Source organism: Tauraco erythrolophus, chromosome 8, assembly GCF_009769465.1.
Source record: "Tauraco erythrolophus isolate bTauEry1 chromosome 8, bTauEry1.pri, whole genome shotgun sequence".
NCBI classification, from domain to species: domain Eukaryota; kingdom Metazoa; phylum Chordata; class Aves; order Musophagiformes; family Musophagidae; genus Tauraco; species Tauraco erythrolophus.
Genome location: NC_141472.1, coordinates 18,034,279 through 18,054,524, shown reverse-complemented (window position 1 = coordinate 18,054,524; position 20,246 = coordinate 18,034,279). Strand labels below are relative to the sequence as shown.

At 36.2% G+C, this 20,246-nt stretch overlaps 1 protein-coding gene across 4 annotated transcripts in view; it reads right to left on the bottom strand.

Moving 5' to 3' along the window:
• Positions 1 to 5,414: 5,414 nt before the first annotated feature.
• Positions 5,415 to 20,246, bottom strand: part of CWC22 (CWC22 spliceosome associated protein) — a 34,074-nt gene continuing 19,242 nt past the window's right edge. For all 4 annotated transcript variants that reach the window (XM_086615721.1, XM_086615722.1, XM_086615723.1 and 1 more), the window contains 6 exons: positions 13,298 to 13,375; positions 11,995 to 12,147; positions 10,933 to 11,060; positions 9,863 to 9,964; positions 9,558 to 9,757; positions 5,415 to 6,314 (listed from right to left, as the gene is read on the bottom strand). In XM_086615721.1, coding sequence (XP_086471847.1) covers positions 5,728 to 6,314; positions 9,558 to 9,757; positions 9,863 to 9,964; positions 10,933 to 11,060; positions 11,995 to 12,147; positions 13,298 to 13,375 — 1,248 coding nt within the window. In that variant the 3' untranslated portion in view covers positions 5,415 to 5,727. The remainder of the gene's footprint in view (positions 6,315 to 9,557; positions 9,758 to 9,862; positions 9,965 to 10,932; positions 11,061 to 11,994; positions 12,148 to 13,297; positions 13,376 to 20,246) is intronic.

Below are 20,246 nucleotides of genomic sequence, written 5' to 3'. Positions count from 1 at the left end.
AAAAGGGATGCTGAAAATTTCCAGTCTTTATGGGATGGAGTGGGCTTTTCCATAGGGACTTGAAAATAGAAGAAATCACCTTCAAGTCAAACCAAAATTTAGGTAAGGAATTAACAAAGGAATTTTTACACAGCTTTTTATTATACAAAAAGCCCAGAATCTGAAATTTCAACAAGAGATTTCACAGCTGTGATGGAGGCATGAAGTACCACCAAAAGCAATAGGTAAACAACGAAAAAAAAAGCCAAGAGACAAGCAGTTTTAAAGGGAGAATGCACATTTCAGTGAAGTAATCAAGGAGCAATAGCAGCCAAAGAGCCAAACCCGATAAGCGTTGCACCTGCACATCCCGGTGCCAGGACAGCTTGGGCCTCACCTCCACACCTGCCCCGAGCACCTTGATACTAGAGACAAATTCTCTTGTTTCTTGGAGCTTTGCATCCTCTCCCACACCCTTGCTCTTTCCCCCACCACCTTCTTTTAAGAAACGTTGCAGCTTATTTTCACCCTCAGGAAAAACTTCGCTCCCAACTTTATTTTATAAAATAATGGAAAAAGGTAACTCAAAATGGACATAGCTTAAAGAGGGTCAAAATGCGACAGTTAATTTTCTTAATGGACTTTTCTGGTTTACGGGTTAACAAACCATTTTCCCAACAACCCTAAGATTTTAAGTTGCACCACCTCCTTTTTTTTTTTTTTTTTAAGTTAGAAGAAAATGCTTGATGATAGTCATGAGTAGACAAGAAAAGATAATCCCTAACTAGTCTCAGCCAAATTATAGACTTGCTTGAGGAAAACATATAAAAAGCAGAACATCTCTGAAGTGACCTCAAGTTTTTCCAGCATATAAAGTAATATTCTGCTCATGCTGCTTTTAGCCTACTAATACGTTTCATGTAGAGTTTTGATTAAAATACCCCTTTATTCTGCATTTTCACTTCACAATTTCTTAAAAAAATACTTTGAATAATAAAAAAGCTTTAAAAAAATTACTACTTCTCTAACTGAAAATAAATTGAAGGACAAGTTTTGTTGCTCTCTGAATGTTATTAGATTAACTGGACTCAGTTCTCTCTGCTAACATAGTAACAGAACTTGTTTTTTTTTAGATTCTCCATGAAAATTATCTTCATGCTTTCCTCAACAGTGACATATAATTCGAAGTAGTTTAAGAATGAATCAAGATGAGCTGGTGTCATCTTTTATATTCATAAAACTATACAAATTTAATGACAGGGAGGCACTTAAATTGCCACTGGAGCTTGAAGTGTCCACCCTAGCTCATGTATTTTTTAGTGGCTGACATGTGCTGAACTATTTTAGAGTATACCCTGCATTCAAAAGTTAAGAGTTACGTTACCGAAGCCTTAAGTAAATTAGAGAACACCATACTCCTAGGTTAAAATAACATACCATCTAAATATAGTTAGTACTACTAGTAATTTTCGAAATTGAATTTGATTTTCAATATGTACATGACTGTTTGTAAAAGTCACTTAACATGAACAACGCAAACAAAAAACCACTTTTGTAATGAGGTTCCCATGCCCATGCAGAACTGTGGAGATGAACTATCTACAATTTGAAGACTGCAACTTCGTTTAAATAGCAGCTAAAACTGCTTCAGAAAGCATGATCTGTTAATGACAATTTTAAAGTATTTTTAACAGAGTGGATAGTTTTGTCCCCAAATTTATTTAACTGCATTCATACCATGAGGTCATATTTTGTTGATTTATAAAACAAGACGGCCTAAACAGTGGTAGTCTTTCTTCTCCCCAAAAAAACATTCTTCAGACTTGAGTACACGAATAACCAAGCTTCACAGACCTTGCTCCAAAAAAAGTTATAGTTACAGAACAGAATTATGGTTCTTACAAATACCACAAATGCTTCAGTCAAGATTTAGTCCTACATGGATGGTGAATTCACTGGGTGAGTCAGCAGCTCATCACTGTAACACCTACCACCACTGTGAGGAAATTCAGAAACTCAGCCAAAGAGTCCCAGCAAAAGGGACGCAGTCTGTCTTAACTTTATCTATGGACTTGGATGTTACAACCACTTTTGAAAGGTAAATTTTAAGCATACAAGACCAGAACAGATCGTCACAAATTCTTTCTCAAACATCTTTTTGGTCCATAGCAGCTCAGACCCAGCTGAGTCTGGAAGTTCCCTCCAGCAGCTGTCCCCCTGACAGGCGAAGGTGGTTAGTTCATACAGCCCCACCTAACTCACCCAGACCTGAACGCTGACAGCGCGAGGGACTGAGGGAGCCAACCCAAGAAGCTGGCAACAGTTCCATGTTCAAACGCACCGTGAAGACCAAGGCCAGATGCCCAAAACTGCATCGCTATGAACGCCCTCACTCATAACAATGGTCGAGATTGCTAGTTGTAGGGCCAATAAACAGCACCTTTCTCCAAAAGGTCTTCACTCTTCTGCGTCAAGAACACTTGTGATTGAAACTTGCAGCTCAGTAAGACCAAAGCAGCTTAGTATTTATTTTATCTGAGAGGCAGCCAAGCCGTTACCTGAACACAGCCCAGGGGCACCTGTATTAGAGGACTTCTGACAGCAGAGGTCTATTAAACAAAGTCATCACCACACCCAATGACAGAAAGCAAAGGCTAAGCCGCTTCAGTCATGCATTTACGTAAAAAGGATTAACAACTGAGCAAAACAGTGAAGAACGTCACAGGACCTCCAGTTCTTGAAGTCTTTCAGTCAAAACTGCTATTCGAAACACAACTTAGAGCAACACAGTAATTACTGTGTATGGTCTACAATTAGCTGTTACTGCTGAGGAAAGCAAGCCCGGCATCACTTGGCTCCACAGCAGTTGAGAGGATGGACTGAAAACAAACCAACCCCCAAAACTATTATGTCACTGTGCAACTCCTGGAATACCCTCATTTGCAACACTACATAGTATTTTGACTTCTTTCCCCTTTTAAAGAATACAGCAAAATAAATAAATAAAAACAGGGCAGGAGGCCTGATCAGGGCTCCAGGGTAGTCCCATGCAAGGAGAGATTACAGGCGAGTTTTGACTTCTGGAAAAGAAATGGCAAAGAATATACAGGTTTAGGTTTACAAAAAAAAAAAATCATACACAAGATGGCAAGCAGGAAACAACTACACACCATTACTCAGAAAGCGCATCAGAAGGCAGCACATGAAAGTGAGCAGGCAGAAGCTATAAAAGAAATGTTCTTTTTACATATACTGTAGAGTAAAATATTGGAACCCCTAGTCCAGGATGCTGCAGAGTCTCCCCAAAAGGAGTTAAAAGAATTAGGCCACTGAACGGGACAAGGCTTTATTCAGAGATGCACACGGCGCCTCTGGCTCAGGAAATCCTTAAGCAACAGCCTGTCAAAAACTGGGAATGTGCCCGGTTACTGACCACTGTCAGTACCGGCTCTGGGCTGGAGACACGCCTGGTGTGCCACAGCCCAGCCGTCCTTCTGAGCACGTGCCTGTTGACACGTACGCAATCGGAACCACTGCTCACTGTCTTACTGCTTCTAGCTAACGCTGACCTGCTGATAGTAGTAATGGTAAAAATAACAGCTGTTTTAAATAGGTGATTCTATTAAATATATATTGTTATTTCTGGAAAAAAAAAAAAAAACACCAAGAAATTGTAAATGCAGCTAAGACCCGAGCTCAAGTCCTAATCTCATCCTCTCCCTTTTTTCACCGAAGAGCACCATATTTTTATCAGCTAGTATGAAATAACATAAAAAACCCCGAGATATTTAAGCTGGCATTTCCTGATCAGCATGTCTGAGATCAAATGCTTTATTTTTTGGATAAATGTTTTGTTTTCACATTTGTTTTAATATATTTCCATTTATTCAAGATGTAATTAACAAGCTTTTTAACTCAAGCAAAATATCTGAAAAGTTATGGGTTAATAAAATTTATGCTATTAAACCCATAACATAGTAAGAGGAGTATTACTCTAGATAAATTAAGCAAGTTTGTACAACTAAACCATTATGAAGTACGGATCATTTTCAATAATGTTCATCGAGAGCTATCAAAGAAGCATGACAATCATCAGCAGAAATGTTTTTAGAAAGCATTCTTTCAAATTAAGCGTTCCTGGAATTAGCACACGCTGCCAAAATGCAGAAATCATTTTGAAAATGAGAAGAGTGTTGGACAAAAAGCCAACACACAAGTTTTAACAACATATACCTCACGATGCCAGTAAAACATTTTTGGCTGTGTGGTATAACAAGATAGAAAACTTGTTTTTTCTCTGCAATCTGAATTTATTTTCCATGCAAATGTTTTATTACATGAAAGCTTGCAGAAATAAATTCTGTTAGACAGAAAAAAAATTTTAAAACTGTGACATTTTTCTTAGAAAAATGCTGTGACAAGATCTAGGCAAAGCTGATCTATTTCCTTAGGAATTGTTCTATTTTCTCTTATAAAACAGCTCAAATATATTTTCTATGTTTTATACAAGATGAAATATGATTTACACATGACGTGTAAGTTCTCATAAGCCCAATAATTATCTTCATTTCACAAAGTAAAAAAATGTAGTCTTATGGCATCAACAAGTGTGTAACATACAACTATCACCTCTGTCTTTCCTACTGACCATGTCCACACTCTTCCCTATTCCATGCCGAAAGACTTTCAAAATTTTTCTTAGTTACTAGTGTGATCTAGAGTCTTCACCAGCTGATTTTGATTCATTACTCATATAATGAATGTTGAGCTAGTTGTTTCAAATGACTCCAGGGAGAACAATCTATAATATAAACTGCTGCAGCAACTGAATTTTTTTTTTGTAAACTTTGCTTCCAATAAGCTTGGGCACTTCAAGCCACATAGCTCAGAACATTTAAAAAGATTTAAAACACCTCTTATTTCAATTGCTTATTTTTTCATGTACTTGGAAAGATATTCCTTAAATGCTTCCTCTGTAGGGCTAGAGTAGAAGTCCATGACTTTAAAACCAAATTCATAGTTGGTAAAAAACCCCACCCAACAACCAACTTCCCCCCCCCATCTCTAAGATCACAAGTGTAACTAGCTCAGGATGTTACAATATTAAAAAACACTGTGAAAAGTAACAGAACAAGTTGACACACTTTCAAATGTGACATTTAGAACAGCAATATTGCTTTTCCAACTTTTAACTCTTGAAGGAAAAAAAAAAAAAATCAGCTGAAGTATTTCCTGAAAATTTTGGTCAAACTAGCTTTCATGTTTGCAAAGTTGAAAGAATATACAGCTACAGAATGCCCAAAGTGCTCATGCTGATGTTTGAAAATTTTTTATAAGGCCTTCTAACGTAGCATTCACATTGTAATCTGGAATTTTTACATTTATCACCCTAGCCTCAGTATCTGACTTTTATTTAACAAGCGAAGCTAAAACCCAATGTTTTTCAGACTATAAAGTTACAATTAAAATACTTGAAACTAAGTGACAAAAACATCCATTTTGCTGAGACATTAACAGTTTTATTCACAAAATACACAGATTCCTCTTTCCAAAAGAAGAATTTAACAGAAAGACTCAATGCCATAGGTATAAAAACGTGGTACTGAAAATTTGAAAAAGTCTGATAAAATTTACAAATGCAAACTATCACTTTGTACAAAATCTTTTTTTTTTTTTTTTTTTTAAGAAAGTTCACTAACAGTTTCAACAGCCCAGAAAAGCACGTGTATTTCAAACTCTGGCTAGGCATTATTTTCGTCTGTGTGGGGAACTCTCCCTTCGTCTGTCCTCATTCTTTCTGGATTCTCTGTACTGGTCAGAATAACGGTTGTACTTCTCTCGGTGTTTCTCTGAACCATTTCTGTATCGGTCGTCTTGTTCCTCCTTTCTCGGACTCGAATTACTACGGTCTCTCTCTCCAGATTTTGATCTTTCTTTTTTTCTACTGTGATGTCCGTTATCTTTGCCCCAGTGTCTGTAATTTTCATCATCAGACAAAGACGCTCTTCTCTCTGCTTTCTTCGGTTTTGAATTACTGTGTTTATTTTCTAGATCCTTACTTCTTTCATGATTCCTGTCCTTCCCACTATGGTAACTGTCTCTGCCATTGGACTCATCTCTGTGATGGTATTTTGATACGTCATCTCTCCTGTGTGATTCTCTCAAATTTCGGTGATTTCTTTCTGATTTGCCCTCAGTATCACTTCTTTCCTCTTGCCGCCTCCTTCCCATTTTCTTTTCAAGTGATTTCCTTTTCCTTTCTTGTTTTTTCCTCAAAACTTTCTCAGATTCTCTATTTTTCTTTTGCATTCTCTTTCTTTTGGCTTTAGGAACATCTGAAATTACAACAAATGATGAGAATAAGGTGGCATTTTAATTTATTATGCTTAACTTGTTAAACTACATAGAAAGTTCTAGAGAGTTATTTTTTGTCAGAAAACTTTGTGGGTGTGTATCTGGACAAAGGTTTCAAAATAATGAGCTTTGATTATATTGCTCTACTCCACCCCCAATGGAGTGTCTCATGCAATGGGACAAAATTCAGCCATTCTTTAATTGAGCAGATACTCATTATTTTTAAATGTCTGTCTGCATTACAGGCTTTTTATGTTACATAATTCTCCATAAAAGTGTGAAATGACTATCAAGTCCAAGCCCACCCTCCATTTTTCCTCTAAGCTTCAGTATTTCTCAGTAACTCCACTGTTATTAACACAAGAACTTCACATTAACAAAAACCAAAGTCACAACGCATCACCGTGAAGCTTCAAGAGCACACAAGTAAGAACTTCGGGAACAGCCTTCTCCATTTCGTCCCATTTACAATGCCTGTACAGGTACTGAGAATATGATGCAGCTCAAACCAAGAAAAAAAAAAATCACTTTTTCAACTTACAGGACAAAACAGATCCGCACTTGAATGAAAAATATTACTAAGCAGTCACATCAGTAAAATAGAGTAACTCAAGAAATGGGAATCTGACATAAGATCTGCAAACCTGTTGATCCAAGAATTTTGTGGTTATGTAAGATATGTTTTCCCATTTCAAATTCTATGTACTGACAAAACTCCAATAACCTTGCTTCCCTGCCCCTCCCCGGTTAATTGCTTAAGAGGGATCAACTCAAATTTGTACAGATGTGGCTGCCACGAGTATCCATCAGCAGGGCTTTTATCCCTTAGCGGGCTGCAAGCGATGCCTGATTTTTGAGAACCTCTACCCATCATCATCATCATTGTTGACTTCATACAAAATGACCAGGCACAGGCTGTGAAGTCATCATCAAAATACTCAGACATAATTTTAGCAAGATCACCTTTCCCAGATCATCCAGTCTCTTAAAATAATTTACTTTTCCAATTACTTCCTGCAAAAGCTTATCAGTCAATGGAGATTAAAAGCAGCAGATGGAGGAAAAAAAATCTCCAACACTATCCTAATGAGGAAACAGAGGCATGCTGAAATTACTTGAGACAGTGGTACTGCAGCAACATAACAATGGCCTCCAGCTCTTTTTCAGGAGAAATAACGACAGCTTTGTCAACAATTTAAGATTAAAACTAACTTCTGTATTTTTAAGTGCACAGTAGCGCTCACCTTAGCGGAAGAGGCCTTACTCTTCCTGTTTGCTCTTTATAAGGAACCTCTAGATTCCACTCGACAGTAATTATCAGTAACAGACATTTAGAATAACCATTAATTCACTTTACTGTATGAACTACAGTATCATGAGCCAAATGTTTCTAATCACCTTTTGAAAACACCACAGCCATAAACTGATTTAACAGTACATCAAATATCTGAATTCTTCAGTAGCTGGCTAGTCTCATGTCTGACTTAAGGCTTCCTGACATTCTGATAAAAAGCAATGACGGATCAATTCAGATAGATTTTAATACATTAAGGTTTTTAAACAGTGTTTTTCCCATTATTTCACATCCACCAGAATGCAGAAAAAGACCTGAGACAGTAAATACAAAGGAACAAGTTGCCCTGTTAACAGACAAATTTTGGTACTCTGCTGGACCTGTTTTGTTTGGAACAGCCTCTCCAGAGCAGTGCTGAGCTGGGCTGGCTGGTGAAGTTCCACACATTAACTGCCAGTAAGACAGTAATGTCTAATTTAGCTGCATGCTCAATTTCTCAATTTTTAATCAGCGGTTCTTCTGTTTTCTCTTATAGACTGCACTGTTAAAACACTGAAATACTGTAGCACATTTCTCTGAAAAATGCCTTTCAACTCTACCAACTTATTTTAAAGACTTAAAAAAGCTGCAAACACAGGAAGACTTGGTAGTTATAACCAGTAATGGACCTCAACCAAGTTTACCATTAAAGAATACAGTTATCTCCAACTAGCATTCTGACCACTGTATTTAAGTCCACAACAATCTGGGGCAAAAAAAAGTGAAACCAGGCTGCAAAGATATCAAAATGCAAGTTTTAATGGTTGTGTTCCTGAATAGAGAGAATAGTAAAAGGCAAGGTCTTGAACTTAAAAAAGTGTTCATACAGCAGACTGCAGACTCAGCTGGTTTGTCACTAAGGACTTACATCTCTGGCTGCTATCAAGCAGCTCAGTAGAGCTGCAGCTGCCTGTGCAGGAGCCATCTGGCTCTTTGCTGAACCAACGCCTTCTCTGACCCTGTTTAACTGTGCCCTCCTCTAGTGCTTTGTCGTCATTAATGCGATTAATGTGATGACACACAAATCAGACTTTGTACAGTAAGATTGCAATGGAGAACAAAAATGCACTTCCAAGGCATGAGCAGTTCCCACTGCTTTTATTTTATTAATCGACATTTTTATTTCAAAGGTGTGAAATAAATCAAATTAACTTTGACTCAGCAAGCTTCTGTGCTATAGAAAGTCATGCTGTGTTATCATCTGGTTACGTTCTATACAATGGGGGAGACTGCACATACTAACTCATACTAGCATGTACTAATTATAATGCATAAAACTACAAAATACTAAGTTGTCAGCAAAACTAATTCTTCTTTGGAGATCTCTCTACAGGCAAAAGCCTTCACTGTATCACCACATAAACTCTTCCTGAGGAAGAGGAATTAGAAATGGAGACTTGGAAGGAGAATAAAACTTAAACATATCACTAGAACTGAACGATGTCATTTCTTACCCATGAGGAAGGATGTATTTACAAGTAGTATTAAGCTCAGTCAATCAAACAAAGCAAAAAAGAGTTGTAGACATTAGTATCTACAGTTCAACAGTAAGCATTCCACAGAAATATTAATAGGAGATTACTCTAATCCCTCCATCCTCCACTAAACTGAAGTGATAGTACTGTGCAACAAGTAACCTACAAAACCATGTTCCTCAGATTTTTAAGTATAAAAATGGAACTCAAGTTTTCCTAAATTCTAAAATAAATTTCCATGAGTAGTATTTAATATTTTAAACCTTGTAAGTTTTAAAAAATTGATTAGTTTAAAACAGGGGAACTAACACTGTCTATAGCTACTTTTTCCTCAAAACAAAAATAAATAAAGAAATAAACAGGTGTACAAAAGTAAATAAAAGCAAAGTAAATAGGTATAGCTAGTGTTTAAGTACCTGAGTCACTGCTGTTGTCACTGCTAGATGAGGAGTCACTGCTGCTGGATGACTCTGAGCTACTACTGCTGCTGTCAGAATCAGAATCTGAGGAAGAGTCTGTCTCTGAAGATGAAGAGGATGAATCTGATGACTCGACATCTTGTTTCTGTGTCATTATCATCTTTGGTGCATTTTTAAGATGCTCCCGCAATTCATCTCTAATTAACAAAAAAATATTTTTTTTTTTCAGTATTTTTCTTTTCTTGGCAAGGGGCAAGGGAGAGAAGGAAAAGTAAGTATCAAATCAGAAAATTGTTCCTCACGTTAGTCCTCCAAGGCCAATAGAAGTGAAGAAATTGATGGCGAAGCGAGTGTTTCTTGGGTTATCCCGAGGCAATAATCCCTCAAAGAAAGGCTGCAATGTTCTGACAGAAAAAAACATCTAAATTAAACACCATGCCAGCTTAGCACTAATTCTGATTGACATTAATAAACTGAAAAAGAAACTGTACAGATCTCCATACGACAGGAAAAGTCTTCTCTTCATGCATTTTTCAACACTTTCATTGTTTATATCTCTGATGTATCTGATCAAAAAGCTATTTAAAAACCCTTTTATGAAAACAAACTTCTTCACACAGAGAAGAATTACGCACATACTGTCAGATTATGACAACGGAAAGTCTGATTTTCTGAAGCCCTGAAGACACTTATCACATGGTACTAGCCTGTGACAGCAAAGGATAATACTTGTTGACCAAGATCAAAGATCTAGGTACCTATGCTGAAATCCCACGAAACAGGGCCCTAAGTATAGTTTCAAGTTTACATGAGCTAAAGCATCTACTAAATTCTTCATCACACACAGAAAAAATTCCAAATCACAGGAAAGAGCTCAAGGAACTGAAAGGAACATTGCCAGAATGCAACACATTAAATCACATACAGGCTTAAAAGAATGTGTTATTTATGCTAACTTAAGGACAAGCAACTAATCCTAGAAAAACTGTTGTTAACAGTTATGTGCTTTTTTTTTAAAGTTTTGTCAGATAAAGAAGCCACAGTAACATTTATTACACAGTTATGTAGCTGACAATACATAAAAATAGACTTGCACTTCGAAAATCGTTATACAAGCTGAATACCATTAGGAAAAAAAACATAAGACATCTTGCAACTCGTCATGCACATACTTGAACCCAAATTGATGGTAACACACTCAGCTTAATGGGACTCTCTGCAATGACTAAATCCATACATGAACTTATTCTTGAAGTACTGCAGCTACAGCACTGCAGTCTTAGTTGAACTTGAAAACAGAGTTCTTATCTGTACTTTTTCAGATGAAGGAAGTAATCAAATTTACAGTTTTGAAAATAAGATTTCAACTTACTCATCTTTTAATCTTGCATTTAGATTAGGAAGTCCCATATATTCACTGAGCTCCTGAAAGAATATTTTGACAAAAATTCTGCTGGAAGATGTGGTAGTTTCTTCGCTCAGTATTATACATTCGAGGACCTGAAAATATTTAGAAAAAATATTTAGAAAAAAACTTTGAACTTAAACACACATTCTTTTATCTATCTTAAAAACTTTTGTCCTCCTGAAATAACTAATAAAGACTGATTTTTTATTCCCCCCCCGCCCCCACCCCAACATAAACTCTGTAATTCCCAGTCAAGACTTTCTTCCTCAGAACTTCTTTTCTACCACTTGGGAGTAGTTTCTGATCATATTTATGCTAGTAATTCTTTAAGGATTTATTTTATCCAGGAAAGCTCCATAAGAGAAAATCAGGTGTATGATCTTCTAGTAATTGAAAGATTTGGGACTTAAGTTCTAAAGAGGTGAAATATTTGGACTGACGTCTGTGTGCCTGACACATGACAATTAGACTAGGCTGTGAAACAAGAAAAACAGTATGAAATGAGAAGTTATCTTGATATTTATTTCTAAATTTTTAATGTTATAATATCTCAGAATGCAAGATTGCTTTTATTTATTTGGCATTTAAATCAGCAGTATTTTTAAATTTCTTATAATTCTGTAGAATTTTTAATTTAACATATAAAGACAATTAAAAAGATTTCTTAAGGCTTGTTTTTAGAGGCAGTTCTGCTATTTACATTTCTGATTGAAAGTTCAAAATTCTAAAAAAGTACATTTTAATCAACCAATTCCAGCTGAGCTCCACAAAATAACAGCTTAAAGCAACTACTTAATGGAGGAAGAAGGATGATGATGATGCATCGGGGTCAGAAAGAGGAGATGGAGCAACACAGAATTGTTCAACAGTGTCTGAAAAGATATTTAAAATAATCCAGTTCGCTACAAATAGAAGTAGTTCCAAACTGTAGAATAAATACTCAAATTAACGGATTATATATTATTTCTGAATATTGGAGATTAATTACTGAAAAAGAAATTTAGGACAATAGCCTTTTTTACTTACACTCCAGGGAATTGAATCGGTGTACAGTAGATGAGCAAACATCTTGGCAACATTCCTCAGTTTGTTCGTTTCCAAACGATGAATGGTATCATATTGTTCTTTGAAAATAGCTTCAAAGGATTCCATATATTCTTTTTTTAACATGCAGAAACGCTGAGGCAACATTGTACAATTTAAATAACCAGATTAAACAAAACATTAAACATGCAAATAACCTACATATAAGTGACCTAATGGTGCAAATATTTACTGCAAGATTTTCCTTTCAAATAACCCTCCAAGGAGAAGAAAATACCTCTAAATGGCTACATTTTATTGCTTTCAGCAGTTTGTCAGAACAAGAAACTCATCTGCATTGCAAAGTAGTAATTAACAATTTTGAACTACAGCAAATAATCCAGCAGCTTCTTTTACTTCTGTACATCCAGTATTTTCACCTGATGTAACCCCATCAAATGTAACTTTTCTTCATGACCTCATCAAATGACTATTTAAAATTAGAGAGGCAGCATGGCACACAGAGGTAAGACATTCTACATAAACATTCCAAACAACATGGAAATTAATGTTTATATTCTACTGAACATGTAGATTCATACGGTTAGTGCTTTGCAACTGACTGTCAGCAGAAGTATTTCCTCAAATACTGGATAAAAACTCATAAATTAAAAAAACCACTCCTTTTCAGCATAACTTGCTCCCTCGAGAAGACAAGTATTTTACCTTAACAAGTCACAGTTGGCAATATCATAGATAGGGAAAACTTAACTAAGAAATAACTGCAACTGAAATAGCAATCAGTTGCACAAAAACAAAGAGCTAGCTGTTTACCGAAAGGCAAACAAACAAACCACCCAACCCAGGGACAGCAAGTATTCAGTCTTGTGCTCCAAAGAAAACCTATTAAGCAGCTTTGAACGAGGTGGTAAAAGACAAGAGTCTCCAAAATTAATCTCAGCACTGTAAAAAGGGTATTTTCTGGTAATTCATAATACTTTTACCTCTTTTTAGTATCATTCCTTTGCCACTTATTTATTGTTCTACTGTAATGTGAAAAGAAGGAGGCAAAAAAAGCAAGCATATAAAGAGAAAACGAGTTCTCCAATTCTGCATTCGCTACGCTTATTACAATCAAAATGCTAATTCAATCCAGTAATACACCAACCAATATAACCATTTCAGAATGACAAAAAGACTATTAGTTTTATTTATCCATTAAAACTTAAGTCTGACACACAAAAAAAATCGAGCAAACCAATGAAATTATCTACCATAAAGTGTAAAATCTGAAAACAGAACTCACCCCTGCCAGTAACCCAAAGAATTTCTCATATGTTCTTTGTTGAGCACAGCAGTCAAGTATCATATTGCAGAGCTCTTTCTGGTTTAAGAAAAAAAAAAAGTCCGTAGGTAAATTCACTGTAGCAGCAAGAAAACCATCACCACGAAGTACGAAAATATTGAAGAAAGCTTTACATGGATGTGAGCTCTTGAAACAAGAGTATTTACATAAAATTTCATTGGTGGCATCAGTAGTTTTCTGATTTTCTCATGTTTTAGAAATTATCTGGGGCATGAACATGAACTTTTGCCATTCAAACTTCCTCCTCTGCTTCAGCTAAAGTTTAGGAGTTAACACACTGTATATCTAACCAAAAAAAGGTCAAAACTAATTTACAAACTGACTTTACCACATGCAAAAAGGAGGTATAAGATAAAAAGGGAAGGTTTTGAGGGCTTTTTTTTGTGTTTTTGTTTGTTTTGGTTTTGTTTGGGTTTTGGTGTGGTTTGTTCATTTATTTTTTTTTTTGTATAGCACCAATGCCCATATTTATAGAAAAATTCTTCACAACTTCCAAACGTCAAAATGGCTTGCAGACAAGCCATTTGGAAACTCCAATACAACGTCTACGCTTAGCAGCGTATTTCCAAAATCAGAAATATCTGTAGATTTTGATATACACTATCTTTAATTATTCAGCCATAATTTTAATGACAAGCTCTGCTTACCATAAGCAAGCAGAAAGCAGCGTTTCCCTGCAATTGCTTCAGAGGGGCCTATGTGTGACTGTTTGGAAAGACTAAACTCAACTCTGGGAAGCCGATATGCCTAGAATTCCTCTATAACCAAGACAGTGAGAGGATCTTTTCTAAAGAAGCTGGTTTAAGCCCATGTTCTGAATCACCCTCTAGAGGAGCATCTCTCATTCTTGGCTAGGAAGGAGCAGAGGAAGCGTAGCTAGATTAGGCTTCCAAAACTTGTAAGCATCACCCACCATTGACAGTCTGCCTTCCCTTTTTCCCTGTCTCCAGGATGGACATGGATGTAAGCACCAACTACGGCAGTCTCGCAGTGGCTGCTCTCCTCCCATTGATACTAACTAGATCTGGAACAGTTGGTCCCAGCCTTTTTAGGCTACAAGTTGTCTGGTTCCCACTCTCATGGTCCCCAATACCATCACCCCAAGATCATTATTGAATCACCCTCTGGCAGCTGCCTCTTCCTCTTCTTTCACACACACCAAACCCAGAACCGGAGAGACACACACGGGTGGATTCTGCTTCTTACCGTGCCTCTAGGACCAGAGTCCTGCACCGGCCAAGAGCAGAGATCTAGGCATGCAGGCACCCACGAGTTTAAACCCAAACTTACTTCTCTGACCTACTATCTAAGTTACAGACTGTAATACAGCTATGGACTGGTTTAGGGCACATTTTGAAATGTTAATTAAAACAAGCAAAGCAAACATTTTTATATAAATTAAGAGCCATGAAATACATGGTTCTTAACCAGGACTGCAGTTTTTCCCCATTAACTTCTTTGTTATTATCTTCTCGTAAGACCAACTCCATAGCATAAACCAATTTATGACATTCCCAAATAGGTTTTTGGCTGTCAGTCATTTATCTTTCATGATTAGTTTAATTTCTTTTTAATAACAACACTCCAATTAAAAATATTGGATAATTTCAAGCATTTTATCCTCTATCTTACACCAGTGTACTGTAACTTATACCAGATTTCACGTTCTTCCACTTTTAACATTATTCCAAGCACATATTTTAAAAAGAAACATTTTTCCCACCTTAAAACAAATAAAAAGCCAACCATGCTGGACAAGAAAATATATCCCCTCCAAATAATAAGGCAGTAACGTATCAAACAAACTTACAGATGTGTTTAAAGGCATTCCTTTCAACACTGTCACACTGTGTTAGTGTGATGTATTAAAATGCTATTAACTTTTTATATCATCCTGTTTTACAGTAATGCTGCAGTTAATCAGTTTTTAAACAATAAAAAGGGGAAAGTGCTGATGCCACTGCTAATAACGTCAGCAGGACTTGAAAAACAAATTACTTTTCTTCCTCATCTTAAATGCAATTACAACATTAGTATCCCCTGTGGTTTACAGTAATTAAATATTTTAACATTTTAATTAAATATTACAATGACTTCTAGGAGGGTATCTTGAATAACCACAAGCATGAAAATAGATTTGCCCACAAAGACATTCTTGCTAATGTTATCTAAACGACTTGAGGTTGTCTCGAGTAACTGTCTTCCAGATTAAAAATTAACAAACTTCAAAATGATTTAATTATTTTTTGTGATGTGACAAGTTCACATGGCAATTCTAGCTTAACTTATAGCTTTAAAGGTTAGTTAACTCATTTCTGTACTCCCAGTGATTACACTTCTGGTGATGTTTATGGCAGGAAGAGCCTGTGTTTTTTAGTCCATCACTCGCTTTAAAGAACACAATCAATTTGTTTCCCGATTTTACAGGCAATTTACATACTATGCTGTTCAAAAGTTTTCATACAATGCTCAACAAGTGACTACTCAGCTTAGTTAAGAAAGCGTGTATAGCTATGCATTCATGGAGTAAAACACTTTGAAAATATCTGACATCCCATACAAATGGTGAATGATCTTTTGTAAAGATCTTGAATTCACTATTGTATCATGGAAAAAAAAAATGGCACTTCCCAAAACTGCTAAGACAGAAGAAAGCTCCCTCTAAATACACTGCATTTCTTACAGTTCTCCCTAAACATCTCCTACTAGCTCTTACCCAAACAGGATAATGGTTTACACAGACCGTGGCTCAACCTAACTGGCAAGTATCATCATACACTTAAAGATGCTAAAGGAAAAACCAGGAAAAGATAGAAAAATCAGACTCACTTTTTCCCCCCAACGTTACCATTTTAAAACACAAGCACAGCCTGCCCACTCTATCTGCTCAGTTTCACACAAAGGCTATGTTCACTGCAGACAGAAGTGCTAAAGCAACTCAGTCTTCTCACTCTCTTCGGATCATGAGTTCCTTTTTACAGTTAGTAATTGTTGTTTTTTTGCGGGGTTTTTTGTTTGTTTGTTTTTTTCACTACTGCTACCTTTTAATGTGTGTAACCATCACATGTACCTATTTTTTCCAGCATCTCTCCTGTCTTTTATTCGTTGAATTAACACTTGGAGTCAAGGCTGGCAAAGCCACGGGAAGTGTTTCAGTAGCAGGTGGCCTCCTGGCAAAAGACATGCAGTGCTTTCGGCAGCTACTACACTGTCTCCAGGTCTGTCCTGTGTTTGGTCAGTTAATGGTCTTTCTCAGCTTTCATTGTCCCTTTGTTTATCATTTTTTTACTTCAGACTGAGCACCAGCTTCTTTCAAAAGTTTTGAAATACACTACAAACATTCAGCTATCAATGTTTTTAAAGAACTAAGAATTTTTAAAACTGAGATATTAATTACATATTGTATTTTACGTAATATATAATAAATTCTTATTTTACTGTTATTTATCATACTAAACCATCTGGTAACTAAGATAATGCCTTGAGCCAGGTTGATGTTCAGATGAGCAGTTTGAGAATAAGATCATTCTGATTTTGATGGAACTTGCAGATTTAAGGCAACGTATTTGAAAATCAGTACATTTAAATTTAATGAAAAATTTGAACTAAATGCTATGATAGTCCTGGCTAAAATAGGATAAGTTTCAGAAAATTAGACATATACATGTCAGACTTATACTTTCAGACATTAACAACAACAAAAGAAGTAGGGAAATAAAGGAGGTTTATGCATTAATAAAACTCCAATTAAACATACTTTTAACCTCACTGTCAGAGTTACTGCTATGTACTTTTTTTTTTAAATTGATAAATTATGAAAATTCAGACTGACACAGCATGTTAGGTCTACAAAAAGTCCTGCGTCAAGAGACCGGAAATCTACTTGAGGATGATCATCTTTCACAGGGAGTAGCAAGTCTGTGAGCTAATCACGGTGCAGTTGCCAAACCTACTAGTTGCAATCCTCCACAATAACAAAGGAAAATGATGAATCTAAGAAATCATCAACTTGATCAGAGCATAACTATCAGCTTTAGACCAGCCCACTCTATATCAGTTTCCTGGACTACATTCTCACTGAATGTCAACTCAAAATAAGTACTTCTGTTATCTTCAAGACTTGATGTATAAATAGCACAAGAGAGACACTGACACCCCCACCCCTTCAACTAGGACTGTTTTGAGCAAATGTGACACCATCCTATAAAAATGAAAACGTGTCAAATGCATGCATAATTCTTTCAAGGAGGCTGTGCCTACAATAACTTCTCTCTTTTCAAGCAAGAAAAAAAAACTATTCTGTGACCCATTAATTTTGTCTGGGATAACTGCATTGAGGGGCAGATTCTTAGAGAAGAGGCTCTAATTTAATTTAACAAAGTTCCAAGCATTGCTGCATAGAAGTTTAGTTCTCATCACATTAAAAAAAAAAAAGGAACAAAAAGCCTAAAAGCCAATCTGTTTTAGGCACATTTTCAAAGAGCAAAAACAATGTATGGTTGACTGTTTTTTTGGTCAGTTGTCCCTACTCCCCACCCCATTGACGGAGACTGGGCAACAAGGTCTTAACACTTCCCTTTCTGCTCTCAGTTCTTTTAAATTTTTAAAACTAAGTAATCTGTAGGCAGTAGCACTCAAAAAAAAAAATAATCTATATCCTTCATATATGTTTTCCTGAAGAAGGATCAATTCTCTAGCTAAGTGGTTGTCACTCCTGTCTAGATGTGTATTACTGTGAGGATCCTCCTCTTTCTTTCAACTAAAACCATCAGAAACTGAAATGTACTCCTCCAAGAACTGAGGCAACAAAAATCTGTTAAGGAAAAGCATAAAGTAAAAGGCCTATTTCCAACATTTTAGTCAGGCTTGTTTGTTTGCTTTCCTCATAGTTCGGAAACCAGAACAACTGGTAATACCATACTCCTCTAACTACAGTTTTAATTTATCTAAATTTTCTTCGTCGGTAAGGCATGGATTAATGCAGCTTTAACACAGATAATAACAGCACTTTTTAAAAAAGAGAAATAGCATGCTCTGCCAAGACTGAACATATGCACAAAGAAGCAACTGTAATGCTTGTTTAGAGCAGCTTCTCACAGGCTACAGTACAGACTACAAGGCTTTTCAACTTTTGATCTCCAGGCTTCAGCTGGGTCTAAATAACACCAAGAAAAGCAAGCTTCCTCTTAATAATTTAATATGGAAGAATTTCAACTACTTGAATTTTTTTTCCTTAAAAAAAAAATAATCAGAAAACAACACAAGAATTAAATCCTCAGTATTTGACATACTTAAATGATACCACCCAATGCAGAAGAGCAGAAATAAGACACCAAAGTCAGTCAAATCAACAAAAAAAAAGCAATAAACCCCTTTGTCAAAACCTAAGAATCCACATGGAAGAGTATGAGGGGAATAAAAGAGTCCCAATGCACAGGAGATGCACATAATTGTCTTCATATCTGAATAACAGTAACAACATTCACACATCTGAAACAAAGGAAGCTAAGGCATACTAGGTCAACAAGAGCCCACTTGGAACCTAATCTTCAAGTGGGGATGGATGTCAGCACAAGAGAGAGTAAAGAAGTGTAGAATGTTTCCATACCTGGACAAGAATTCAGAAGAGAGGTCAGAAACAAAGGAGTGGTGGGGGGTGGGGAAGCAACAACAAAAAAATCAGCAGCAGGAAGACAGCGATAGCATTTAATCTGAAGTCATAAGAAACAGTAACAGGAAAAATAAAATTAACTTGAACAGGCTTTTTGTAATATATTTAGGAAAAATTCTTGTAACAGAACTGAGAAGAGTTACAAGATTTTATTTTTTTTTTTGTCTCTTTTAAAGAAACACAGTGGTAGAACAAGAGAGGATCTACAAAACATCATGAGAGAGATCCTGAAAACCTGTAAAATGGAAGACAGCACGAAAAAGGTGTGAAAAAGGATCAGGAAGAAAATTTGTGACAAAAAAGTTTTGAAATGGCTTCTGGACATTTATATTAAACAGGCAATGTAAAACCACAGAGGAGTAACTTTTACCCACTTAAGGTAACTGCAACATACCAAAAAAGCATATAAACAGAAGAAACCTGAAAGGTTACAAAAAAAAGAAACAAAAAAGCACATTGCTTACATCTATCAAAGACTGACGAAATACAGAGGAAAATGACACATTTTAGAAGATTTAATTTTTTATGACTAAATAAGGGTCCTTTGACAGAGAAGACAACATCGAATGTGCCAGAGACATCTAAAAATGGAATAAAAAGGGTGAGAAACAGATCAAGTGTAATCAGGAGGGCAGTTTAAAGACAAAATCCAGGTTCAAGAAGCAGATAGTATTTTCCAGAATCTTGAAGCAAAAATAAATGAATGAGAAAGAGTCAAGGAAAAAAAGAAAAACTTCAAAGCTGGAAACAAAAACTGAGCCTGTGAACCCAGAAAAGAAAGCTGTGGAAAGAAAGGAGGTTTTCTAGAGAAAGAAAAATAGGACACTGTAGTAGGCAAACTTTTCACCCAAAAGAAAAGGTGTGGGAAAAAATAAAGGATGAGGAGATGGAAATAAGCGAGTATTTTGAGGAAGAAGAATACACAGCTGAAGAAAATAAAATAACTGCCTGTAAATCAGATGGGAAATGGAAGATGGATGTTTGTTTAACAGCAGCATTCACTTTCAAAAAAGCAGCATTTCAGTTCATGGCAAAATGAAAAACGTGTTCATCTCAAGTCGAACACAACAATTTTAGGCTAAGGCTAGCAAATAAAAAAAAGACTGCTGACATTCCCCTCAGCACCTGGTACTAAACTGCGAAGCCCAAAAGCAGTATTATCTTGTCCTATTCCGTAGATTATCCGTTTGAACTTTAATCCTCTTTCTGAGAGTCAGA